The sequence below is a fragment of the Panthera leo genome, chromosome C2, assembly GCF_018350215.1.
Source record: "Panthera leo isolate Ple1 chromosome C2, P.leo_Ple1_pat1.1, whole genome shotgun sequence".
Taxonomy (NCBI): domain Eukaryota; kingdom Metazoa; phylum Chordata; class Mammalia; order Carnivora; family Felidae; genus Panthera; species Panthera leo.
The window spans coordinates 122,625,709-122,644,202 of NC_056687.1; the positions used below are offsets into that span (position 1 = coordinate 122,625,709).

General features: G+C 48.4%; 1 protein-coding gene across 2 annotated transcripts in view; it reads right to left on the reverse strand.

The window, feature by feature from the left end:
* The window catches only part of CLSTN2 (calsyntenin 2), a 398,548-nt gene that overhangs the window by 122,369 nt on the left and 257,685 nt on the right, over nucleotides 1-18,494 (reverse strand). For both annotated transcript variants that reach the window (XM_042954752.1, XM_042954751.1), the window contains 3 exons: nucleotides 15,605-15,800; nucleotides 14,655-14,863; nucleotides 7,896-8,045 (listed from right to left, as the gene is read on the reverse strand). In XM_042954752.1, the coding sequence (XP_042810686.1) occupies nucleotides 7,896-8,045; nucleotides 14,655-14,863; nucleotides 15,605-15,800 (555 nt within the window). The remainder of the gene's footprint in view (nucleotides 1-7,895; nucleotides 8,046-14,654; nucleotides 14,864-15,604; nucleotides 15,801-18,494) is intronic.

The window sequence follows — 18,494 nt, forward strand, 5'->3', positions numbered from 1 at the left end:
TCAGACAGGGCAGTGGCTTCAGCAAAGGCTATGGCCAATCACGACAGGGCTAAGGGTTGGCCTGAGCCCTTTTCACTCTCACTCAGCTCTGTCGTCACTAGTTTGTTCCTGAGTCCTGCACCCCCAGACCCCATCACCTTCCTCAGCCTTGGGGAGGGTTCAGAGGATGGATATCTAAGGAATAAGGGGAAGGGGGTGACTGTAGAGAATAGGGACACAGGGAGAGTAGATGATATGACAAAGGGGAAAGTCAAGAGGATAGGAGAAGCCTGAAGGTGGAGAACACCTATGGGATGAAAGAGCAGAGCCCCTGGGGATGAACGTCAAATAAAGCCAGGTACTGGTGAATGGAAGGGTGGAAGGTGGGTAATTTTCATGTTTGGTTCTCTTACAGGGGAAGGTAGCCTTCCCTACTCTGGTGTGAGTTGCTGTGCTTGGGTCCACCATCTTTGGGTTTGAAGTTTCACTTATGTCTCAGGCTCACATTGTGTTTCTCTGGCCCATGTGATCACCAGAAGCAACTTCAGGTTCAGGCAAAAAGTATCTGAGAGATGGACAGTCTGCAAGTGTGGGTTTATTTTCACATGAGCTGTCATTTAAGGCACTGGTGCACCAGACCAGCATCAATCCAGGAAAGATGGATGCGTTGGGCAGGGCAAGGAGAGGGCACAATGAATGTCAGGGGACCCCTTAGGTGCCACATGTACAGTGCTTCATTGAACTGGAGCTACCCTTTCAAGCTAAGTCTCATCGCCTTTTTGTAGATAAGGTGATGGAGAGGTGAAATGTGTTGCCTGAGGGTACTCAGGTGGCTTCTCTTCTGAACAATCTCCTGAGATGCCCTTTTAGAGCTAGTAACGTGCCCCTTTGGAAACTCCCAACCTCCTTGTTCTAGCCTTCTCCTGCCGCTTCAGTAATTCTTTGAGATAGGCAGTTATAACTTTGAATTCTATCTGTGCCATTTATCAGCTGTGAGATATTGAGCAAGGTCACTCAAACGTTCTTAACCCTAAGTTTTCCTTATCTGTAAAGTGGGCTAGAATTGCATATCTCACAGGGTTGTTCCTGTCCTCTGTGTAGCAACACAGAGGACTTTTTGGACTTCCATGTTCCTTTTCTTCTGTCTTAATGTGTCTATTTGGTGTTCCATTCTTTCTAGGCTGTCCAAGGCGCTCCAATAAATTACTTCTCACTAAGGTGTCAATGGAAGATAATAGCTCCATGCAGGTGTCACCAAGTATTCTCTGTAAAGGGCCAGAAAGTAAACATTTAGGCTTGGAGGACCATCTGGTCTCTGTTGAAACTGCTCAGCCCTGCTGTTAGAGTGCAAGAGCAGCCATGAGATGATATGAAATGGACGAGCATGGCAGGATGCCAATAAAGCTTTATTTATAGGCACTAAAATGTGAATTTCATGTGGCCCAAAGTATGATTCGTCTTTGATTTTTTCCAGTGATTTAAGGTGCACAAACCATTTTCTGACTCACAGTAGTACAAGAACAGGTGGTCAACTAGATTTGGCTTGCGGGCTATACTTTGCTGACCACTGGGTTCATAGTGATTCTTCCAAGAGGCATTTACATTTTAAGCTGGGAGTTATCCTTTCGAACAAAAAAGTTGGTACCCGAATGGTGGCATACTGGACACACTGGCAGTACTGTGAAGGCCAGGACTGAGGGCAAGGAGCCAACCTTTCTTCTGCCATTCTGGCAATGCCCTCGTATGTCAGCCTGCATTAAGGGAAGCACCATCATGCAAGCTTCAGATGGACACAGTTTCACCTTCTGAGCCTTGCCTGTCTCTAGGCAAATGGGGGTGCCTTCTGGGCTTATCACCCTAAGATTTGAAATCAATGCCTTTCATGTAGTAAAACCTAAGCCAGCTCTTCTGTGTACTTGACCAATAATTGATCTGATTTTGGAAGGAGCAGGGTGAAGCCAGCTGACCCCTGGGGCCTGGGGTTTTTTCTCCTTGGCAGCGTGATGGGCAAATGGATGGCTGCAGGGGGACAGGGACATATACTTGACAAGACTTAGCAGCAGTCAACCTCAGACGTGCTTGGCTGCCAACCTCATCCCCTTGCCTGTGGGCTCTCATGGGCTTTGACTGCAAATCTAACTTCCTTTGCTGTCCAGTACTTTGGATTGGCTTTTGAAGAAATACATGATTTTAGGTACTTTTCCAGAAGTGACCCGTTTAAAAGTGTTCTCAGGACAAATCATCCTTTTCAGCTGGTTCCTGACCAGTCTCTGCATCTATGTGGTTGGCCAAGAAGTCCTTCTTTCCCCCCAGATCCCTCTCACCACACAGGGTCATGAAAGCCTCTAGGCTCCCCAGTGCTTTTGAGGTAACACAGGAGGCCCTGCCTTCGTGACCTGGTCCCCATAGGACCATCCAGCCTCCTCCCCCCATGCCCCAGCCACACCATCCTCCTTCCCACTTTCCTGACCTCTGTTCCCTAGTGTGGAACACTCTTCTCTATGCTGAAACTATTATCCTTCAAGATTTGGCCCAGGCACATCTCCCCAGGGCCCCTGCAAGGTTAAGTGTCTCTCTTCTGTGTCCCCAAAGCCACCTCCACCAGACCTTTTGTCCTCAGTACTTCCTTGCCCTCATCTCCTTCTGCACTATGGGTCCTGGTACGTCATGTCTGTCTCTGTGTCCCTGGCCTTCAGCACACAGCGGGCCTCAGTAAAGGGTGAATGAATTCACTCGGCAATGTCTCCCCCTGAGTAGTGTGTGTGTCAACTCTCACAATGCAAATAACTAAGGGATAATTCATCTCAACCAGCAGCTTTCGTGCTGCGGTCCTTCCAACACGGAAGTCCTAGACGCACTCTGTGTGTTCATAAATCTTTTCTGTGCGACCTTCTTTCTTGTTCAGTGTGAAGGCCGTGGACCAGCTACATCCAGAAGCGCCCCAGACTGAAGAAGTCAGGATCTGCAATGTACCCTGGCTCCCAGGTGCTCCTGTGCGCATGTGGGTGCCAGAAGCCCTACTCTATCAGCTACCACCTTTCCTCCTGACCAAGGCCTGATTTGTGGAATGGCAGAAACACTGAGACCATCTGATGTACCTAGGGAAATAGTCAAGCCCAAAGAGCAGAGAAAAAGTGGCTTGTTATGCGGCTGCATCTTTTTTTTCTCTCCATATGAAATAGGGCAGCTTACTGTGAAGGTGAAGGGACCAGGAATTGGGCCCATGAGAGGAGGTCTAGGAACTGACAGTGCTGGTTGAACTGGTGGGGGCGAGGGGTGGCTGACCACCGTGGGCTTGTGCTCAGCGATGACGGGGGCAAGGAGAGAGGGGGTCCTGCGGGGGGTTGGAGTCTGGAAACTTGGTCTGGCACACGAACAATCCAGAATGGCTGCACGTCTGGGCAAGAAATGGGGAAGGGCCACCAGGGAAGTCTGCCGTGACTCTCTCCAGAGGGCAATTGTTTTGCATAAAGGGACTTGAAATACTGAACTCTGCTTCTCTACTGGCAGGAGCAGGTAACAGACACAAAATCTGACTTGCGATAATAAAAGGAAAAATACACTAAATAAGTGTTATGAAGACAATGTTTTCATCTTGCAACATAGAAAGAGATGGGCTAAGAGATTATAAAGAACAACGAAAGAAGGCATAAAGAGGGGATGTGTTTCTCCACATAACGTAACAACTAAACAAACAAACAAAACCCAAATCAGCAACCAAATTACAAATGATCCTCTAAGACACATTCTGTGGCCCCTGGAAGGAGGGGTCCACAGGAGCAGCTCCCACTGGGTCCATTGCCACTATCATCCCGATGGCCTCTGAGGGCACTATATCCTCTGTTCGCTCTGATCCATGAACAGATGTGGATTCTTCCCAAAGTCCTCAGTGCCCACATAGGCCCAGCCTTGGGCACGTGTAATGGCTTGGCAAGAGGGAAACAGACACCAAGAAGACTGCAAAAGTCTGGCATGAGAGGCAGGGCACAAGCCAGCCTTTAGGCTTCTGTAGGCTACTGCAGGGGCACCTTTTTTCCTGCTTCTTAATAGAATCTTCTACCTCCATGAGTAAGGGGTACTATAGGGATACATGAGGTCTCCAAGCTCGGGACAAAACATGGAGATTTTGTTCTTTATTCCACTCGCACAGGTCTAGTTGGTCCTTGGAGGACCAACTTCTTCTCTGGGCAGCTGAGAATGGGAGTGGCATTCCCTTGGGTAAAGCTCCACCTACCCCCATAGAGTGAGCTGACCCCTACTACCTATTTAGAATCTCAGAAGAGAATCTCAGAATCCCAGCAGAGAGGATAGAACTCATACTGGTTCTGGGAAGACAAGACGCAGCCATAGAAAAAAGATGGAGAACGGAAAACCATAGCCCGAGCAGACAATGTCTTGGTCAAGGTGTATAAGGCAGGTGGCAGAAGAGTCAGGGTCTGCGATGTCCTTGTGCACAGCTGGGTAGGGCCAGCAGCATGCTGGGAAAGCTGCAGCCCCACACTCCTGGAAGGGGTTGTTGTGATGGAAAACTGGGGCCATGTCCTGGGGCACCGCGGGAGTCTGAGAGCAGTCCCTCATTGGCCTGGGAAGGAAGGGAAGGCTCCAGCTGTGAGCAGGGTCCCTTACTCCTTCAGGACAGCTTCTGGGAGAAGCTGATGGTGCTGACTGGGAGTGCTCCTGGGAGACAGGAGGTTCCTGAGCATGATGGATTGCTTTCACTGGGCTGCAGCCCACTCCTGCCTGGAGGGAAATGACTAAAAACAGGTACAAGAATTTGAACTGCCAAACTGTGTTTGCTTGGTGACTCTTGTTGTTTGTGGGAAATCAGCTCAGGGAAGAGCCTCTGTTCTCCTGGGTAATCACCCCTGGCACATACCCGCAGACCTCTCACTCACGGCTGGCTCTGAGGGGCTTGGGTTCATTGCAGCTCCTGACCCCGGCATTCAAAACCTTGACTGCCAGCCATACCCTACCCCTGACCTCTCCAATCTTGCTTCCCACCTCCCCACAGTCCCAACCACTTATGCAAGCCAGATTGGCTTCCTTACACTATTCACTGGTGCCCTGAAAGGCCTCCCCTCTCTGTGCTCCTCTCCCATTCTATACAGGGCCGGCTTCACCCCACACCCACTTTAAGAAGAGCCAGCCCTTTCCCCTAGGGACCTGACAACCCCTCAAGTGAGGGGCAGCCTGCTTACCCCGTGGTTAAAAAAAGAAAACCTGTAAACATTGGCTTACTCCAGTTTGCTCTGCAAAGCTGGGAGAGGGGAGTAGACTGGTCCCACCACTAGGGGCCAGTGGTGGTAGGTATACTCTTCACTGGAGAAAGGGCTATCCAGCTACAAGGCAGCAGCCCTGACCTGGCGTAGAAGAGAGGATCGGCCCCAAGGTGGGTCAGCTGGAGGTGAGGGCTGCCCAAGTGGAGGAATAAAGTGGACCAGCCTTCCGGAAGGAGAGAAGATTGCTCTCCAGGTCTGGGGGCTGGGATGGGAGTAGCCAGAAAGAAGTCTGAGCACTGCTAACACACATCGGAGAAGCTGGGTGACCTGCTATGATCTGAGAACCTACTGGGATGACGGCTGGGGAGAGAGACCTAGTGGCTTTTACCGGAGCTAAGCTGGAGGGAGGAGGGACACGGTGCAGAATCCAGTGTCAGCTTCTGCCACCAAAGGCTGGCTAACGTGGGCAGAGAAGCCACCGTAAGGTAGTTGAGTCTGAGGTTACACATGCTTAAATGGCTTTGCCGGACACAGTGAAGGGATGCAGGGAGTCGCTGTGTCCCTGTTTCCTTTATTCCACAGAAAGGTACATTTCCGTGTACCATCCATTCATCCGTGCAGCACTGGCCAACCACCTGCCTTGTGCCCGGCCCTGTGCTGAGCACCGGAGACACAGAGAATGGGCGTGACCTCTGCCTCCAGGAGCTCACAGTCTGGCTACAAATAGCATTGGGCACTAGCAGGATAGGCGTCCCACACATTCTGCACACACGGAGCCCAACATTATTAACATGATTTTCTGTGCATACGTTTAACACTGAAGCAAGTACAAACGCTTTTAGGAAATGGCATTTAAATATAGGTACAAAAATGTAATCCCAAATCTGTAGGTGTCTCATTTGTCAAAGACACAAAACATTGGGATCTTTTTCCAGATACCGCTTTGTGTTTTACTCTCCCCACTGAAAATCCCATTATGAGCATGTTCCCTGCTTAGAAAGCTTTTATATTCTTTCCAGGCTTTCTTTTCAAAAGCTAGACTTTCACTGGGTTACTCCTTATACGTTAAAATAAAACAAGCTGAGTTCTTCTTTACTCAAATAGCTTTTCATTCATTCATTCATTCGATGGCTGTTTCTTGAGCACCTATCATTGGGGTCAGATATGTGCTAAGTCTGAGAAATTCAGTGGTGAACAAGAGAGACAGAATCCTGCCCTCAGGTCCCTTAGGGTTTAGTGAATTATACCAACCAGAGCCCAGGCTCCCTGAGGTTGGTGACACATAGTTTCCCACTCTGGCTTGTTCCTTTTTCTCTGTCTTTTGCTTGATCCAAAATAGGTGGATCTACTTTGTTCTTTCTGTAGCATCTGTCTTACCCGTGACTCCTCTATTGGCATTTCATCTTCTCTACTTTGTTTAAAGGCAAACGACTCTGGCTCTCTCCAGAGGTGGGTTTAATTACCGCCTCCCATTTTTTTCTAGTTGAAAGAGTAAAGGAGATAAAGTTGCACAGGGGAGGAGCCTTTTGAGAGCTGTCTTCTGAGGGGAGTGACCCCAGATGGGTCCTCAGGGGTCCTTGCAGTGTACCATGAGAATGATTGCTTGACTAATAGGCGCCCGTTCAAAGTCTGACCAGTGACCTCTATGGTATTGTGGCATCAGTCTGTCCGATAGAAATACGGATGATTACCATAGCTAATGACATCCTCTCAAGCGGAATTTAAGAATGAAATATACGGAGAGGAAGAGAAAGAGGGAGAGAAACAGGTAGAATATAACAGGGGCTCTGAAGCTTAAAGACACGTGGAGAAAACAGTAGACAAAAGCCGCAAAGCAGGACTCCAAGAAGTACCCAAAGTTATGAATGAGTGGTACCTGTAGCAGCAACAGCACAGGAAGCAGAAACAGAAGCCAGTGACCAACCAAAATGGTGGCCCAGAGATACGTCCAGCATCCCTGCCCGGCCACTGGAATATTGGTGCCACCACTAGAGGTATTGTTATTCTATAAGCCATCCAATTCTCGGCGAGCTCCATCTATGCACATGGCCTTGCGTTCCTTACTTCCCTTGAGGTCAGTGATAAACCTCTGTCATCTAAGGGTAACCTGAACCTTTGCTCCATCTTTGCATACCCAAACAGCTAAACTGGGGCAAAAATCCACCTATATCTAAGGCCATTGTTTCTCCATTCCCAGAGCCAACACTTGAGAAACTCCTTAATCTAGAGGCTAGATTCTGGGACTCCAACCTCTGCTTGTGTACCTACCTTCTGTGCTAGCCCAAAGAACATGACAACCTTCCCCAGGTACTGAGTGATGATTCAAACTTGACACACACTGGCTCAACTCACTCCCTTAGATAAAGCGAATAGGCTTGCTGGCACTTTCTCCCGAACACGGTGGTATAATTACTATCAATTCAAAAGTGTCATGAGATTTTAGAAAGGGTGAGCTGGACAAACAGGGCACACGATATGAGACAAGTTGCCTTGGACATTCTCAACTGTAAAATGAGGATAATAGATCACCCAGGAGTTGTAAGAATAAACAAGCTACTTTATTTCTTGCAGCAGAGTGACTGCATGTAAGAAATTCCTCTAGTTATAGGTTGTATTGGCTTTCAGGATAGGTCTAGCACCTTCTCTGCACCAGGCCAAGCTGCCTCCGCTCAACAGCATCAACAAGAGATGGCCCACCTTGCCAGCCAGGCTTGCAAACTGGCTTCACGTCCACCTGCACCAGCGTGTCCTGAGCGGCGGGCTTCTGTCCACAGTCGTAGGCGGTCACCAGGATCTCGTACTGGCGTTGCTTGTCATAGCTCAGCTTCTCGGTATTTCTGATGTTGCCTGAGGATGCAGGGATATTCAGAATGGTTTGGGATCAAGTTAACCACACTGCCGTTCTTTAAAATCCCTTCTCTACTCCGCTAACCTTCACTGGCATGGAATGACCCCTTTCGTTGCTTGTGCGTTGGTGGCAGATTGCCAGGAACCACTGGCTGGAGCCACCTCAGCTGTGGGAAAGGACTACTAGGAGATTCCAAGCACATATCTGGAACCCAACTGGTGGATTCGTTAGTCATGGGTTGTCAGAAAAGTCCCTCCTAGAGTGTGCCCGTGTGCTTGTGTCCCTGATGATGTAGGGCACCAAGGCTCATCTGCCATGAAATCTCTGGGAAAAAGATGGGATTCAGAAATGTCCTGGCACATATTTTTTAACATCTGGGCTCGTCGCCAGAAATGTTCACTGCCTCTTCTCACATTATTTTGCTACCAAATAGGAAGTAAAATCAATAAGAAAACGTGTGACCTCTCTTCTGAAAGCTACACAGAATAACAGATTCCTTGCCCTGGTGGCAAAGACATTTCTCTTCTCCAAAAGAGACCACACCATTTTTCTGGGCCATGTGTGTGTGTTTGCTCCTGTGGGTTTGGTATTATAATTCAGAAATAAATATTTGATAATTAATGAGCAAAATTCTAATTGATTATTTTTGCTGAAATACAGTTTTGCTTCTAAGGGATGAATAAAAGCCCAGTGTGCATTGAACACTTCTCAATTTTGGATTCCGAGAGAGTGAAGTCTTCCTTTGTGAAGAAGAATTTCATTCTTGCTTTTTTTTCTGATAGTGGAGCTGACAGCAAATTAGAACTCCAGTGTTATCATTATCCTTTAGCAGAAGTGAAATTAAGAAAATGGAAACTTAGGGGCACCTGGGTGGCTCAGTCGGTTAAGCGTCCGACTTCAGCTCAGGTCATGATCTCACAGTCCGTGAGTTCGAGCCCCACGTCAGGCTCTGTGCTGACAGCTCAGAGCCTGGACCCTGCTTCAGATTCTGTGTCTCTCTCTCTCTGCCCCTCCCCTGCTCATGCTCTGTCTCAAAAATAAATTAAAAAAAAAAGAAAGAAAATGGAAACTTAAAAACAAACCAATGTGCTAATGGCTGACTCAGGTATATTTTTATATTTCATCAAAACTAAGGGAAAAATTCCTAATGAGCTTTCTTCCATTTCAACTGATGTCTATGGCTCATGTGAGTGGAGGCAACAGGGACTACATGAATCAGCCTCTGGGGAATTACGAAAGTCACATGTTTTAAAGATCCGAAGAGCTGGTGCACTCATCACCTAATACCAGTGAAACGGTCCTCAGTACCAGGCCCTGAGCAGGGCTTCTCCTGTGAGAGTCCAGCGTCTGAGACACTGGACCAAGAACTAGGATCTTTTATTCCACCGTCAGGTCCAGACCGTTTCTAAAAATGTACCCGCAGCCACTGATTTGAAGTAAAATTTAGTTTAACAAAGCCGTTCAAAAATCTCTGAATAAAAATGGGTTTGATATATTTTTGGCCTCGTGCCTGGTGTTCAGAATCCCTCTCACTACCCCCCCCCCCCACCTTTTGGCTTCAGTCTCAGCTTAGGGCCCCCCAGGACTGGGGCGGCTAGGTGTTGGGTTGGTGATGTTCCCTGTGGGCTCTGTTAGCAAACTAGCTTGTGGTTATAGTGCTCACGGGGGAGGATTTCTTGCAGGTGGAAGCATTGCAAAATAACCGCAAGAACGATGTTGCAGCAGCATCAAATTGAATTTTGAACAAAAAAGTTTTAACCTTCCTTTTCCTTATGGTTAAATGGCTCTCAAAAGATACGCCTCTCGGAAGAGGAAGGCTCAGGGTTTACAAGCCGTGTGACATTAAGCAGACCAAACGCTATTGACCGTGGTAGACAAATAAACACACAGGCGGCAATCCCTGGCCCAGTCTGCGGCAACCGCACATCCTAGCGAGTCCTAATGAAACTGTCTGAGAAACAAATGTATTTTCTCCGCTACCGCCGGCCTCACACATGGGAGAATGGGTTTCAGAGCCCGGAATTTGAAGCCTTAGGTCAAAAATGAGTGTATAATGTGGTGACCAATTGTGTTGGGGAGGGTCCTATGTGGATAAGACACATACTTAAAAATTTTTGGAAGCTCAAAAAGTCACTCATTTTGCTTCTGTTACAATTGTATTCTTGTTCCATATTTGAATGATTTCTCCCAGCAGTGCCTAAGAAGGAGACCTGAGTTCCTAGCTAGCCCAGGTGACTAGGGGTTCCTGGGCCCATTTCTCTGCTCCAAAATGAACCTGGGGAAGCTAATTCTCAAAGAACAGTTAGTATGTACCATGCATATTAGTGAAGGTGTTCTTTTTTTTTCAAACTGAGGCTGGTGGAGGTGCCAGGAGCCAAGCACACTGGCCTGCAGCCTCCTTTCAGTGGAATTTAAATCACAATAGCCCCTGGGGCGCCTGGGTGGCTCAGTCAGTTAAGCATCTCACTTTGGCTCAGGTCATGATCTCAAGGTTCATGGGTTCCAGCCCTGCATCAGGCTCTGTGTGGACAGCTGAGAGCCTGCAGCCTGCTTTGGATTCTGTGTCTCCCTCTCTCTCTGCCCCTCCCCTGCTCATCCTCTCTCTGTCTCTTTCCCCAAAATAAGCAAATAAACATTTAAAAAATCGGAATGACCCTTTTGGAAAGTTATACAGGCCAGTCACTTTGCAATTGTTCATACCTTTGGGGCATGCAATTCCACAGCTAAGAAATTGATTCCGGGAAAATGATAAAAATTACACATACAGGTGCAAATATGTTCATCTAAGCATTATTTCCCACAGTGAAAAATAATAAACTGGATGTCTGATAGTAAGGCAAGAGCTAGGTAAAAGAGTCTGTGCACCAGATAGAATGTTTTTAGCGCTGAACGTGGTAATTATGAAGCATTTTTAAGGGTGGAAAAAATCCATACTATCGAATGTTAAGTGAACACAGCAGGGTAAAGAAAAACAAGGCGAGTGTAACCTTACTTTTGCTAGAAAAAACCCCACACAAAAAGTACTGGTAGAACATCAATAATGGCTATCTTTAGTGGGATTACAGGTGATTTATTTCCTTCTTGTACTTTTCTATGCTTTCCGAATTTCCTGCACAAGGGGCAAGCATGACTTTTCTATTCAGATGGAAAAGAAATGTTTGCATTTACTTTCAAATAAGCCGACTGTAGGGCACACTTGGCCCAGAGGAGGCGGAGTCTCCTGACTCACCAGGGCAGCACTGTTGCCCAGGAGAGGCTGCCTGGGGACCGACCACGGAACTGCTGGAAAAGGAGAAAAGTCTGCCAAGTGGTGTCGTGTCGTGGAGACCCCTGCTTCTCCTTCTGGCCATTCCCAAGTGTGGCTGAGAGCGTGGTTTGTGCAGACACGCTGGCGAGCCCCCTCTTGGCAATGCACCCAGCCTCTCACACGGGCATGGCATTGAGCACGGGATTTAATTCCCATTTTACCGGGGAGGATCTGAGGCAAGGGTTAAGTAACTTATCAAAGATCTCTCTCTCTGTCTCTCTCTGTCTCTCTCTGTCTCTCTCTGTCTCTCTCTGTCTCTCTCTCCCCCCCTCCCCACACACACACTCACACATGTAATGGATGTAGGACTAAGATGCAACTTTGTAGTTTTGAACTTAAATACCATAGCCAAGCATTCCTGTCAAATATCACTGAGGAGTGTGATCACATGACTGGTGGAAAGGCAGAGAGGCCCATGCTCAGGTGATCTGGGCTCCAGTCCCAACTCTGCCACCGGGGTCACAGGTGCTGTTATGCAAGCTCTTAATACTTTAGGACTCAGTTTTTCCATCTGTTCAACGGAAATAAGGATTTGGTCCCTACTGACCTCAAAGAGACCAACCAAGTGCCAGGAGATGGGAAACAAGAAGCCATCGGAAGTGGATCCAGAACTTCCTAAGAGGGAGTGGTGACTCAGTTACCTGCTTATAATTTCAGCCTGGAAATCTATGGGGTGTGGGGGTGGGGTGGGTAGTGAAGAAGCTTTATGTCCCAACCACCCAGGTAAACATCTAATAATCATGGCACCATGAATGGAGCATTCCCTAGGTGCCAGGTACCCTGTGAACATCACCCCTAGGGCACAGCCTCCCTGAGGCCTCACAACCCCACAAGGGGGCAGGGATGGTTCCCGCCATGATTTCATAGGGAAGGAATTCAAGGTGGGGAGGCCAAAGACCTCTAGTAGAAAAAGGCTGAGTTTTGGGTTAAGACAGCCCAGGCTGAATCCATGGAATGTCTTCGATCTTCGCTGCTGCCCCGTTCCCCTTCCTTCACCAACAAGCAAAGAGCTTGGCAAGTTGGAGGAGCCAGGACCCATCTACCTGCCGTCATGCGGTTTCAATGAGTGGACCCTGAACTAAGCAGTACTTTCTCTGATGTTCATACAAAGAACTCCTTCAAGGAGACGGGAAGGTCGCTGGGAGAAATGATGGATAAGGGCCAATTGGGAAACTCATTAGAATGGGGAGCTGCTGCTTCTGTGTCTGTCCCTGGGTCCTGCCTTCATTACTTGGAGAACCGCTTTTGTAAACCTCGCTGTTGGGGGCCCACACTCCCTGGGAGTGCCCACTCTCCTCTTCATCTTCTGTTGTAAACCAACGTTGGAGGCAGAGGCTTGGCAAAAGACCATTACTCACTTTTAATGAGACAGCTAGGGAAATAAATTGGCATATGTTAGCGAAATGGCTCATCAAGGTGAGTAATTATCTTCATGACTGGGGCAGTTTACCCTCAGATGAAAGGATTTGCATCTCCACTCTCATTGGGCTGTGGCTTTCCAGAACTAAGGCAGGAAGTCAAGTGGAGCCTGACCACTCATCACAGATATCTCCGCTTGTCTGGTCATGCTCTTCACCAAGGACTCATCGCCCCCCAAGTTCCAAAGCTTTTGTGGACAGAGACCACGCAGCTGATCATAGGGGAACAGAAAAATACAAACCAATTGTTGTATATTTCATAGGGTGGTGTGTGCATGTGCGTGTATTTGATGTGTGTGAGACATACGTCTGTGTGGTAGGGACAAGCCAGCCGCCTCACAGGGCTTGTAGGAAAAGCCATCAGGAAATAGTTCTGACAGACCCTACTAATTGAAATTACCTACTTCTTAGTCCTGAACCAATCTTTAACTCAAGTCCAGTATTTTCTCTTTTACTTTCTTGTGCACTGAGGCACTGATCTTGTGTTCCACACAGTGAGCATCTTGCAATGTGCTGGTTTCTAACATTCCCATGTGGTTTATCATTTTATAAGGAAACTGCCTTATCTTTGTCTGTTATAAGAATGCTGATTTCATCTCCCAAGGCAGATCACAAACCACTGGAGATCAGGGATGAGGGTGTCTTATTGGCTCCCATCCGCTGTGGAACCTGCTGCAGTTCTCAGGATGCAGAAGACCAGGTCCCAGGACATGTTTCTCCCCCATCTCAATGTCAAGGAGCACGGGAAGCACTGAATACTGGCAAGCAGGTCACTGATGGTACTTCCCTCTAGGTGTCGGCTACCGGGAGGCTCACAGTTAATCCACTGCCTAATTCTGGCTCACGGCATGCTTTATGCACCAATCTCACCCTTGGTGCCACCTGACTTTCTAGTTTTCATTTCGACTTTCTTTCCATTGGATGGTAAGCTCCACTGGATGGCAGGCCCGAGTCGGTTTTGAGTTCGACTCCCACTGCATTCCCAGTTCCCAGCTCTATGCCTGGCACTCAGGAAATAATTCACAGGGTAGAGGAACTTCAGGTTTTGTAACTTTTGCATCTTTGTGCAGTACTCTATGATCCTATTCGAAACAGAGTGGGGATAATATACCTATAAGCACACACTCATGCTATCAAATAATACACTTGGCAAATAATTATCATCTGATTAACATGGAGTTATTGAAAATTGCATTTAATGTGGGCGGAGTTGACTGGGCCTCTGGCTGAGGTGTTTACACTACAAGTGTTTTGCGAATGGTGATGGGGAAATGCACAAAGGGCTTTATAGGACTGTTTTCAGTTCGGTAAATTCAGTTTGGGATTGGGGTGTGGTGGGAGGTTTCATTCTTTCATTGTTGTCACTATAGTAGAAATTCTCAAAGGACATTGGCAAGAATATAAAAGATTCTTAAATGAATCTAAGCTCAGAAGGTGTTTCCAAAAATCTCCATCTTCTCTTTTAGCATTTTTTTCTTTTTTCCTGGGAACAGGAAGCAGACGGCTGGGGTGGGGGGTAGTGCCACAACTTATGGTGCAGGAAAGGGACTCAGGTATGGCTGAGTTGACGGCATGGAAAATTCTACCAGAAAGCCATCCTGTCTTAAATATCCAGATGTGTGGCATTATGAGTTCTAGGGGCTGTACTCACTGAGCAGGTTTCTGAGGTATCTGGGGGGTATCTTCGACCTGGTTGTGCTAATAATCTAAGGACATCCACTCTAGTGCAGGGCTGAGTTCTGGGTTACAGAGCCTAGGTCACGGATGGCAAGGGAGTCATTACCTGCCATGGATGTTCAGAGCCCTCACTTGGCCTTCAGAGAGAGGGTGGTGGACTTGTTTCCCTGCCCTTCCCCCCAGGGGGGCCCTCTCAGGACACTCACCATTTCTGTCAATGGCAAAAGGCACGTCAGTTGTGACGATCTCATAGTTGCAAATCTGGCTGTACTGAGGGGAGCAGTCCTCGTCCACGGCCTCCACCTGTAGGATGCTATCATAGATCTTGCCCTCTGTCACCACCGCCTTGTAGGCTGGCTCTTTGAAGGTGGGAGCAAACTCATTGACGTCCTTCACCTGGATATGGACCACGGCCCTGGGACCACACACCAGAAGGAAGAGATGGCAGTAAAGGGAGAATGACACTGCCCTCCCATACCTCCCGTGGGCACTGACTCTGGTCAGTCCCAGGGCCGAAGGAGCAGAGAAACCACAGCCAGTCAGGATAGTTGCTGTCTGAGTGTTCTGTCCACCCTCCCACAGGAGACGCTTCTACCTGTCAATGCCCTGCTTTGGAGATGAATCCGCCCCTTCTCTGGCCTTCCCTGTTACCCAGCTTTAAGCAATGATTCCTTCTAGACTGCCTCCCCTTTCCTTTATCTATTCCTCTTCCTCTGTTCATTCACTCTTCCTTTCAGAAAGAATTTAACCACTCTCTGAGTTAGGTTCAGAATCAAACTCCAAATGGGAGAGAGCTACAACCCAAACTAAAAAGTGCCAGGACAGAGATATGCGTGTGGCATGGCAGAAACCCAGAACAAGGTCCCAACCAGCTCCGCAGGGATGGGCTGGCTCAGGGAAGGCTTCCCGGAAGAAGTGACACTTGAACACAGTCCTGATGGCAGAAGGGGAATATTTTCAAGGGAGGCACAGGGGCAGAGTATTGCAGGTGGAGGACTCCGCCTGTGCTGATGCCTGCAGGGGCCCGGGGAGCTGGCGGAAGAGCCATGGTATGACCGCTGGGTATACAGACCTGAAGAGCAGGGTGTGGTCCCGAAGGGTGGGAGGGAAGTGGGGTGGGGGGTAGGGGTGCAGGGATCCCTCTCCGGCCACTCACTTGTGCGACTTCTTCCAGGCCGTCTCCCGGGGCCCTGCACCACAGTCGTAGGCCTGGATGATGAACGTGTACTCTTTCTGCAGCTCACAGTCGATGGGACTCTTGGCGCGCAGCCGGCCCTCTCCCGACGTCTTGTTGAGCACCACGGCCTCAAAGGGCAGCTCCTGGCCGTGGATCTTGAACGCGCAAATTTCCCCTGCAGAAGGATGGAAGACAGTGAATGGGGATCCTGAGAATTGCCAGACGGAAGACAGAGCTTCTCTTGGGCCAGATTTGCAAACCCAAAACCTCCAGGCCATTTCCTCCACACAAAGAATTGTCACCCTGGAAAAAGAGGCCTCCAGAGACCCAGATCAACATGCTCATTTCATGGATGGTAAAATTGAAGCGTTTCACACACGGAAATGTCACCCATCAAGTGTATCCGGCAGAAAGGAGGGGAGTCACGGTTGCGGGGGTGGGGGGGGCTGGTGACTGTCCTAGTTTGCTGCTTTCCCGCTTGCCCTCGCCTGGTGTGAGAACAAGGATTTTGCCCACAGCCTAGAGATAAATGGCTGTAGAGGAAGGAGAAAAAGGCCAAAGGTTGCATAATTGTTTGTCCCTTGAACCACCAGCGTGAGCATTGCTGGGGAACTCTGAAAATACAGACTCCCAGGCCTGACCTGGACTCCTGAATCAGATTACAGGCTGTTGTGTTTTGTTTTTTTTTTTAAACCAGGTTCCCTGGTGAGGTATTTGTCTGCTCACTAAATGTGAGCAGCTCTGCTCTGTCCTTTCCTCCTGGCTTAAACGCCCTATGGTGCTGCAGCCAGCTTCCCACCCCTCCAGCCTCCATTAAGTCTCTCCACCCACCACTTCCCTGGCGGGAGAGGGGCACCAATCAGGTGCAATTTTCTCTCAAAACAGCAGGCGTGAGTCTGAGTTCCAGAAGCCCCGTGGAGCCTGAAAAGCTAACTTCTTAAAGAGCTGAACATGTTGTGAAATTAATGCATTTCTCCCCCTCAGCTGGGTTAATGTGTATTATAACTATTTCTCTGCATTAAAATTATGAGGCCATGAAAACATCTTCTTTTTCTCAATTGATGGATATTTATTTCTTGAACCCCGACTGCAAGTAAGCCGTGTAGTAAGTGCCTTGTGAAATACTGAAAACTTGAGACACATTCTCTTCCTGACTTGTCAGGGAGACAGTGTGTAGATGTCCAGAAATACCACTCATGGTGCAAGGGAGGGGGGGTGGTAAACATCACATGACACGGGCAGCAAAGAATTCATCTCTAGGCTGCTGGGGGTAAAACACAGACTTGGAACCTCCCACAGACTTGGAGGCTTTGAGTCACGTTCTAGGTTTTCCACTTTGACTCACTGCTGTAGTTGAATTATGATGACTGTGGGTCTCAGTTGTGTCACCTAGAAAATGGCCCGGGAGATGGTGTTGGAGGAGGGCATCTACTCTGATGTGTCCCAACACTGTTGGCACCGGGGTGAGGTGCCTAGTGTGCACAATTTAAGGGGGTCCTCATTCTGGAGGCAATCAGGTGTTTTCTTGCCTCTAGTCCAGGCCCTGGCCAGCTGTTCCAGAGAGGAACAGTCTCCTGATGCTGTGGGGAGAAGGGGTAACATGACTGCATGCCTGCTCTGTACCTAGTGCCGAGCTCTGGATCTCCACCTGGGTGACCTTATTCAATCTTCATAGCAAACCTGGAGGCAGGTGCTTTATGCCGATATGTCAAATTAAGAACAAGGAGGAGGAGGAGTTAGAGGAGGAGAAAGAGGAAGAGGAGGAGGAGGAAGAGAATCAGAATCAGAGAGGTTATTACTTGCTCCAGGTCAAAGAGCTGAAGACAGTGTAAACCCCAGGTATGGCTGGCTGACCCCTGAGCCAGGCCCTTTCTCCTCCACCGCACCACCCATAAGCAGCCCCGTAATTTCAAGGGCACTGCACTGGGGATTGCTTCCAGTAGCATTCTATATTCCCATTCAGGTCTCACTCTGGAGAGAAATCCCCCATTTTACATATAGGAAGCATGCCCTGATCTCTTACTAACAGTGTTTTCTGAGATGGTCAATCAATACCAATCTTACCTGTAGGCTTTTATTTTTTATTATTTCATCGATCCTCAATTTCATTATGAGCACTCCATTTTCACTACACCCCCTCCTGGCCATTTCTCAGATGTAGGTGTGGAATCATGGACAAGACAGACAGGTTGCAGACTGGGCCCCACCAAGAGGGCCGATTCGCACTCTGTCACTGTTGTTCAGGGTCGGGGGTGACACTGTACTGCCTCTTGGACAGGGTTAAACCTGCAGCCCTCAGGGCGGAAGGGTAGGTTTCATCTGGTTCTCGAGTTTAATTTCTGCTTTGAGTTGGCTGTTGTTGAATGCATGAACTTCTGAAGTGCCTGCCTTATGATTCCCAAGATCAAGGCCAACGTGGGAATATTACCAGCGAATGTGCCCAACCTGGCTCTGGGGCAGTCTCTGGAGTGCCCAACCACTGCATGATTATAGGACCAATCAGACCATTTTTCTTTGAAGAGTCGAGTTAAACTGAAAATAAATGAGGGTCATTTTCTGTTGGAAACATTTGATCACAACTAAAATGGTTCTCGAGACTCAGAAATCCTTAACAAGAGGGAAGGAGAGGACAGAGGAAAAGGAGACACAGGGGAGGGAGAGACATAGGAAGCTTCGGGGCCACACATTTCATCCAAGTCCAGCTCAGTTCAGTTCAATGGACCAGAACTTTCGGAGAGCCAAGCAAGCACCAGGAACTTGCCTGTGGCACCAGAGACACAAAGGAAAGCACTTGGATCCCTTATAACACAAGGACGGCCAATCCTTGAGCACTCATTACCCAGAGGAGACAGCAAGGAAACAAGGGTAT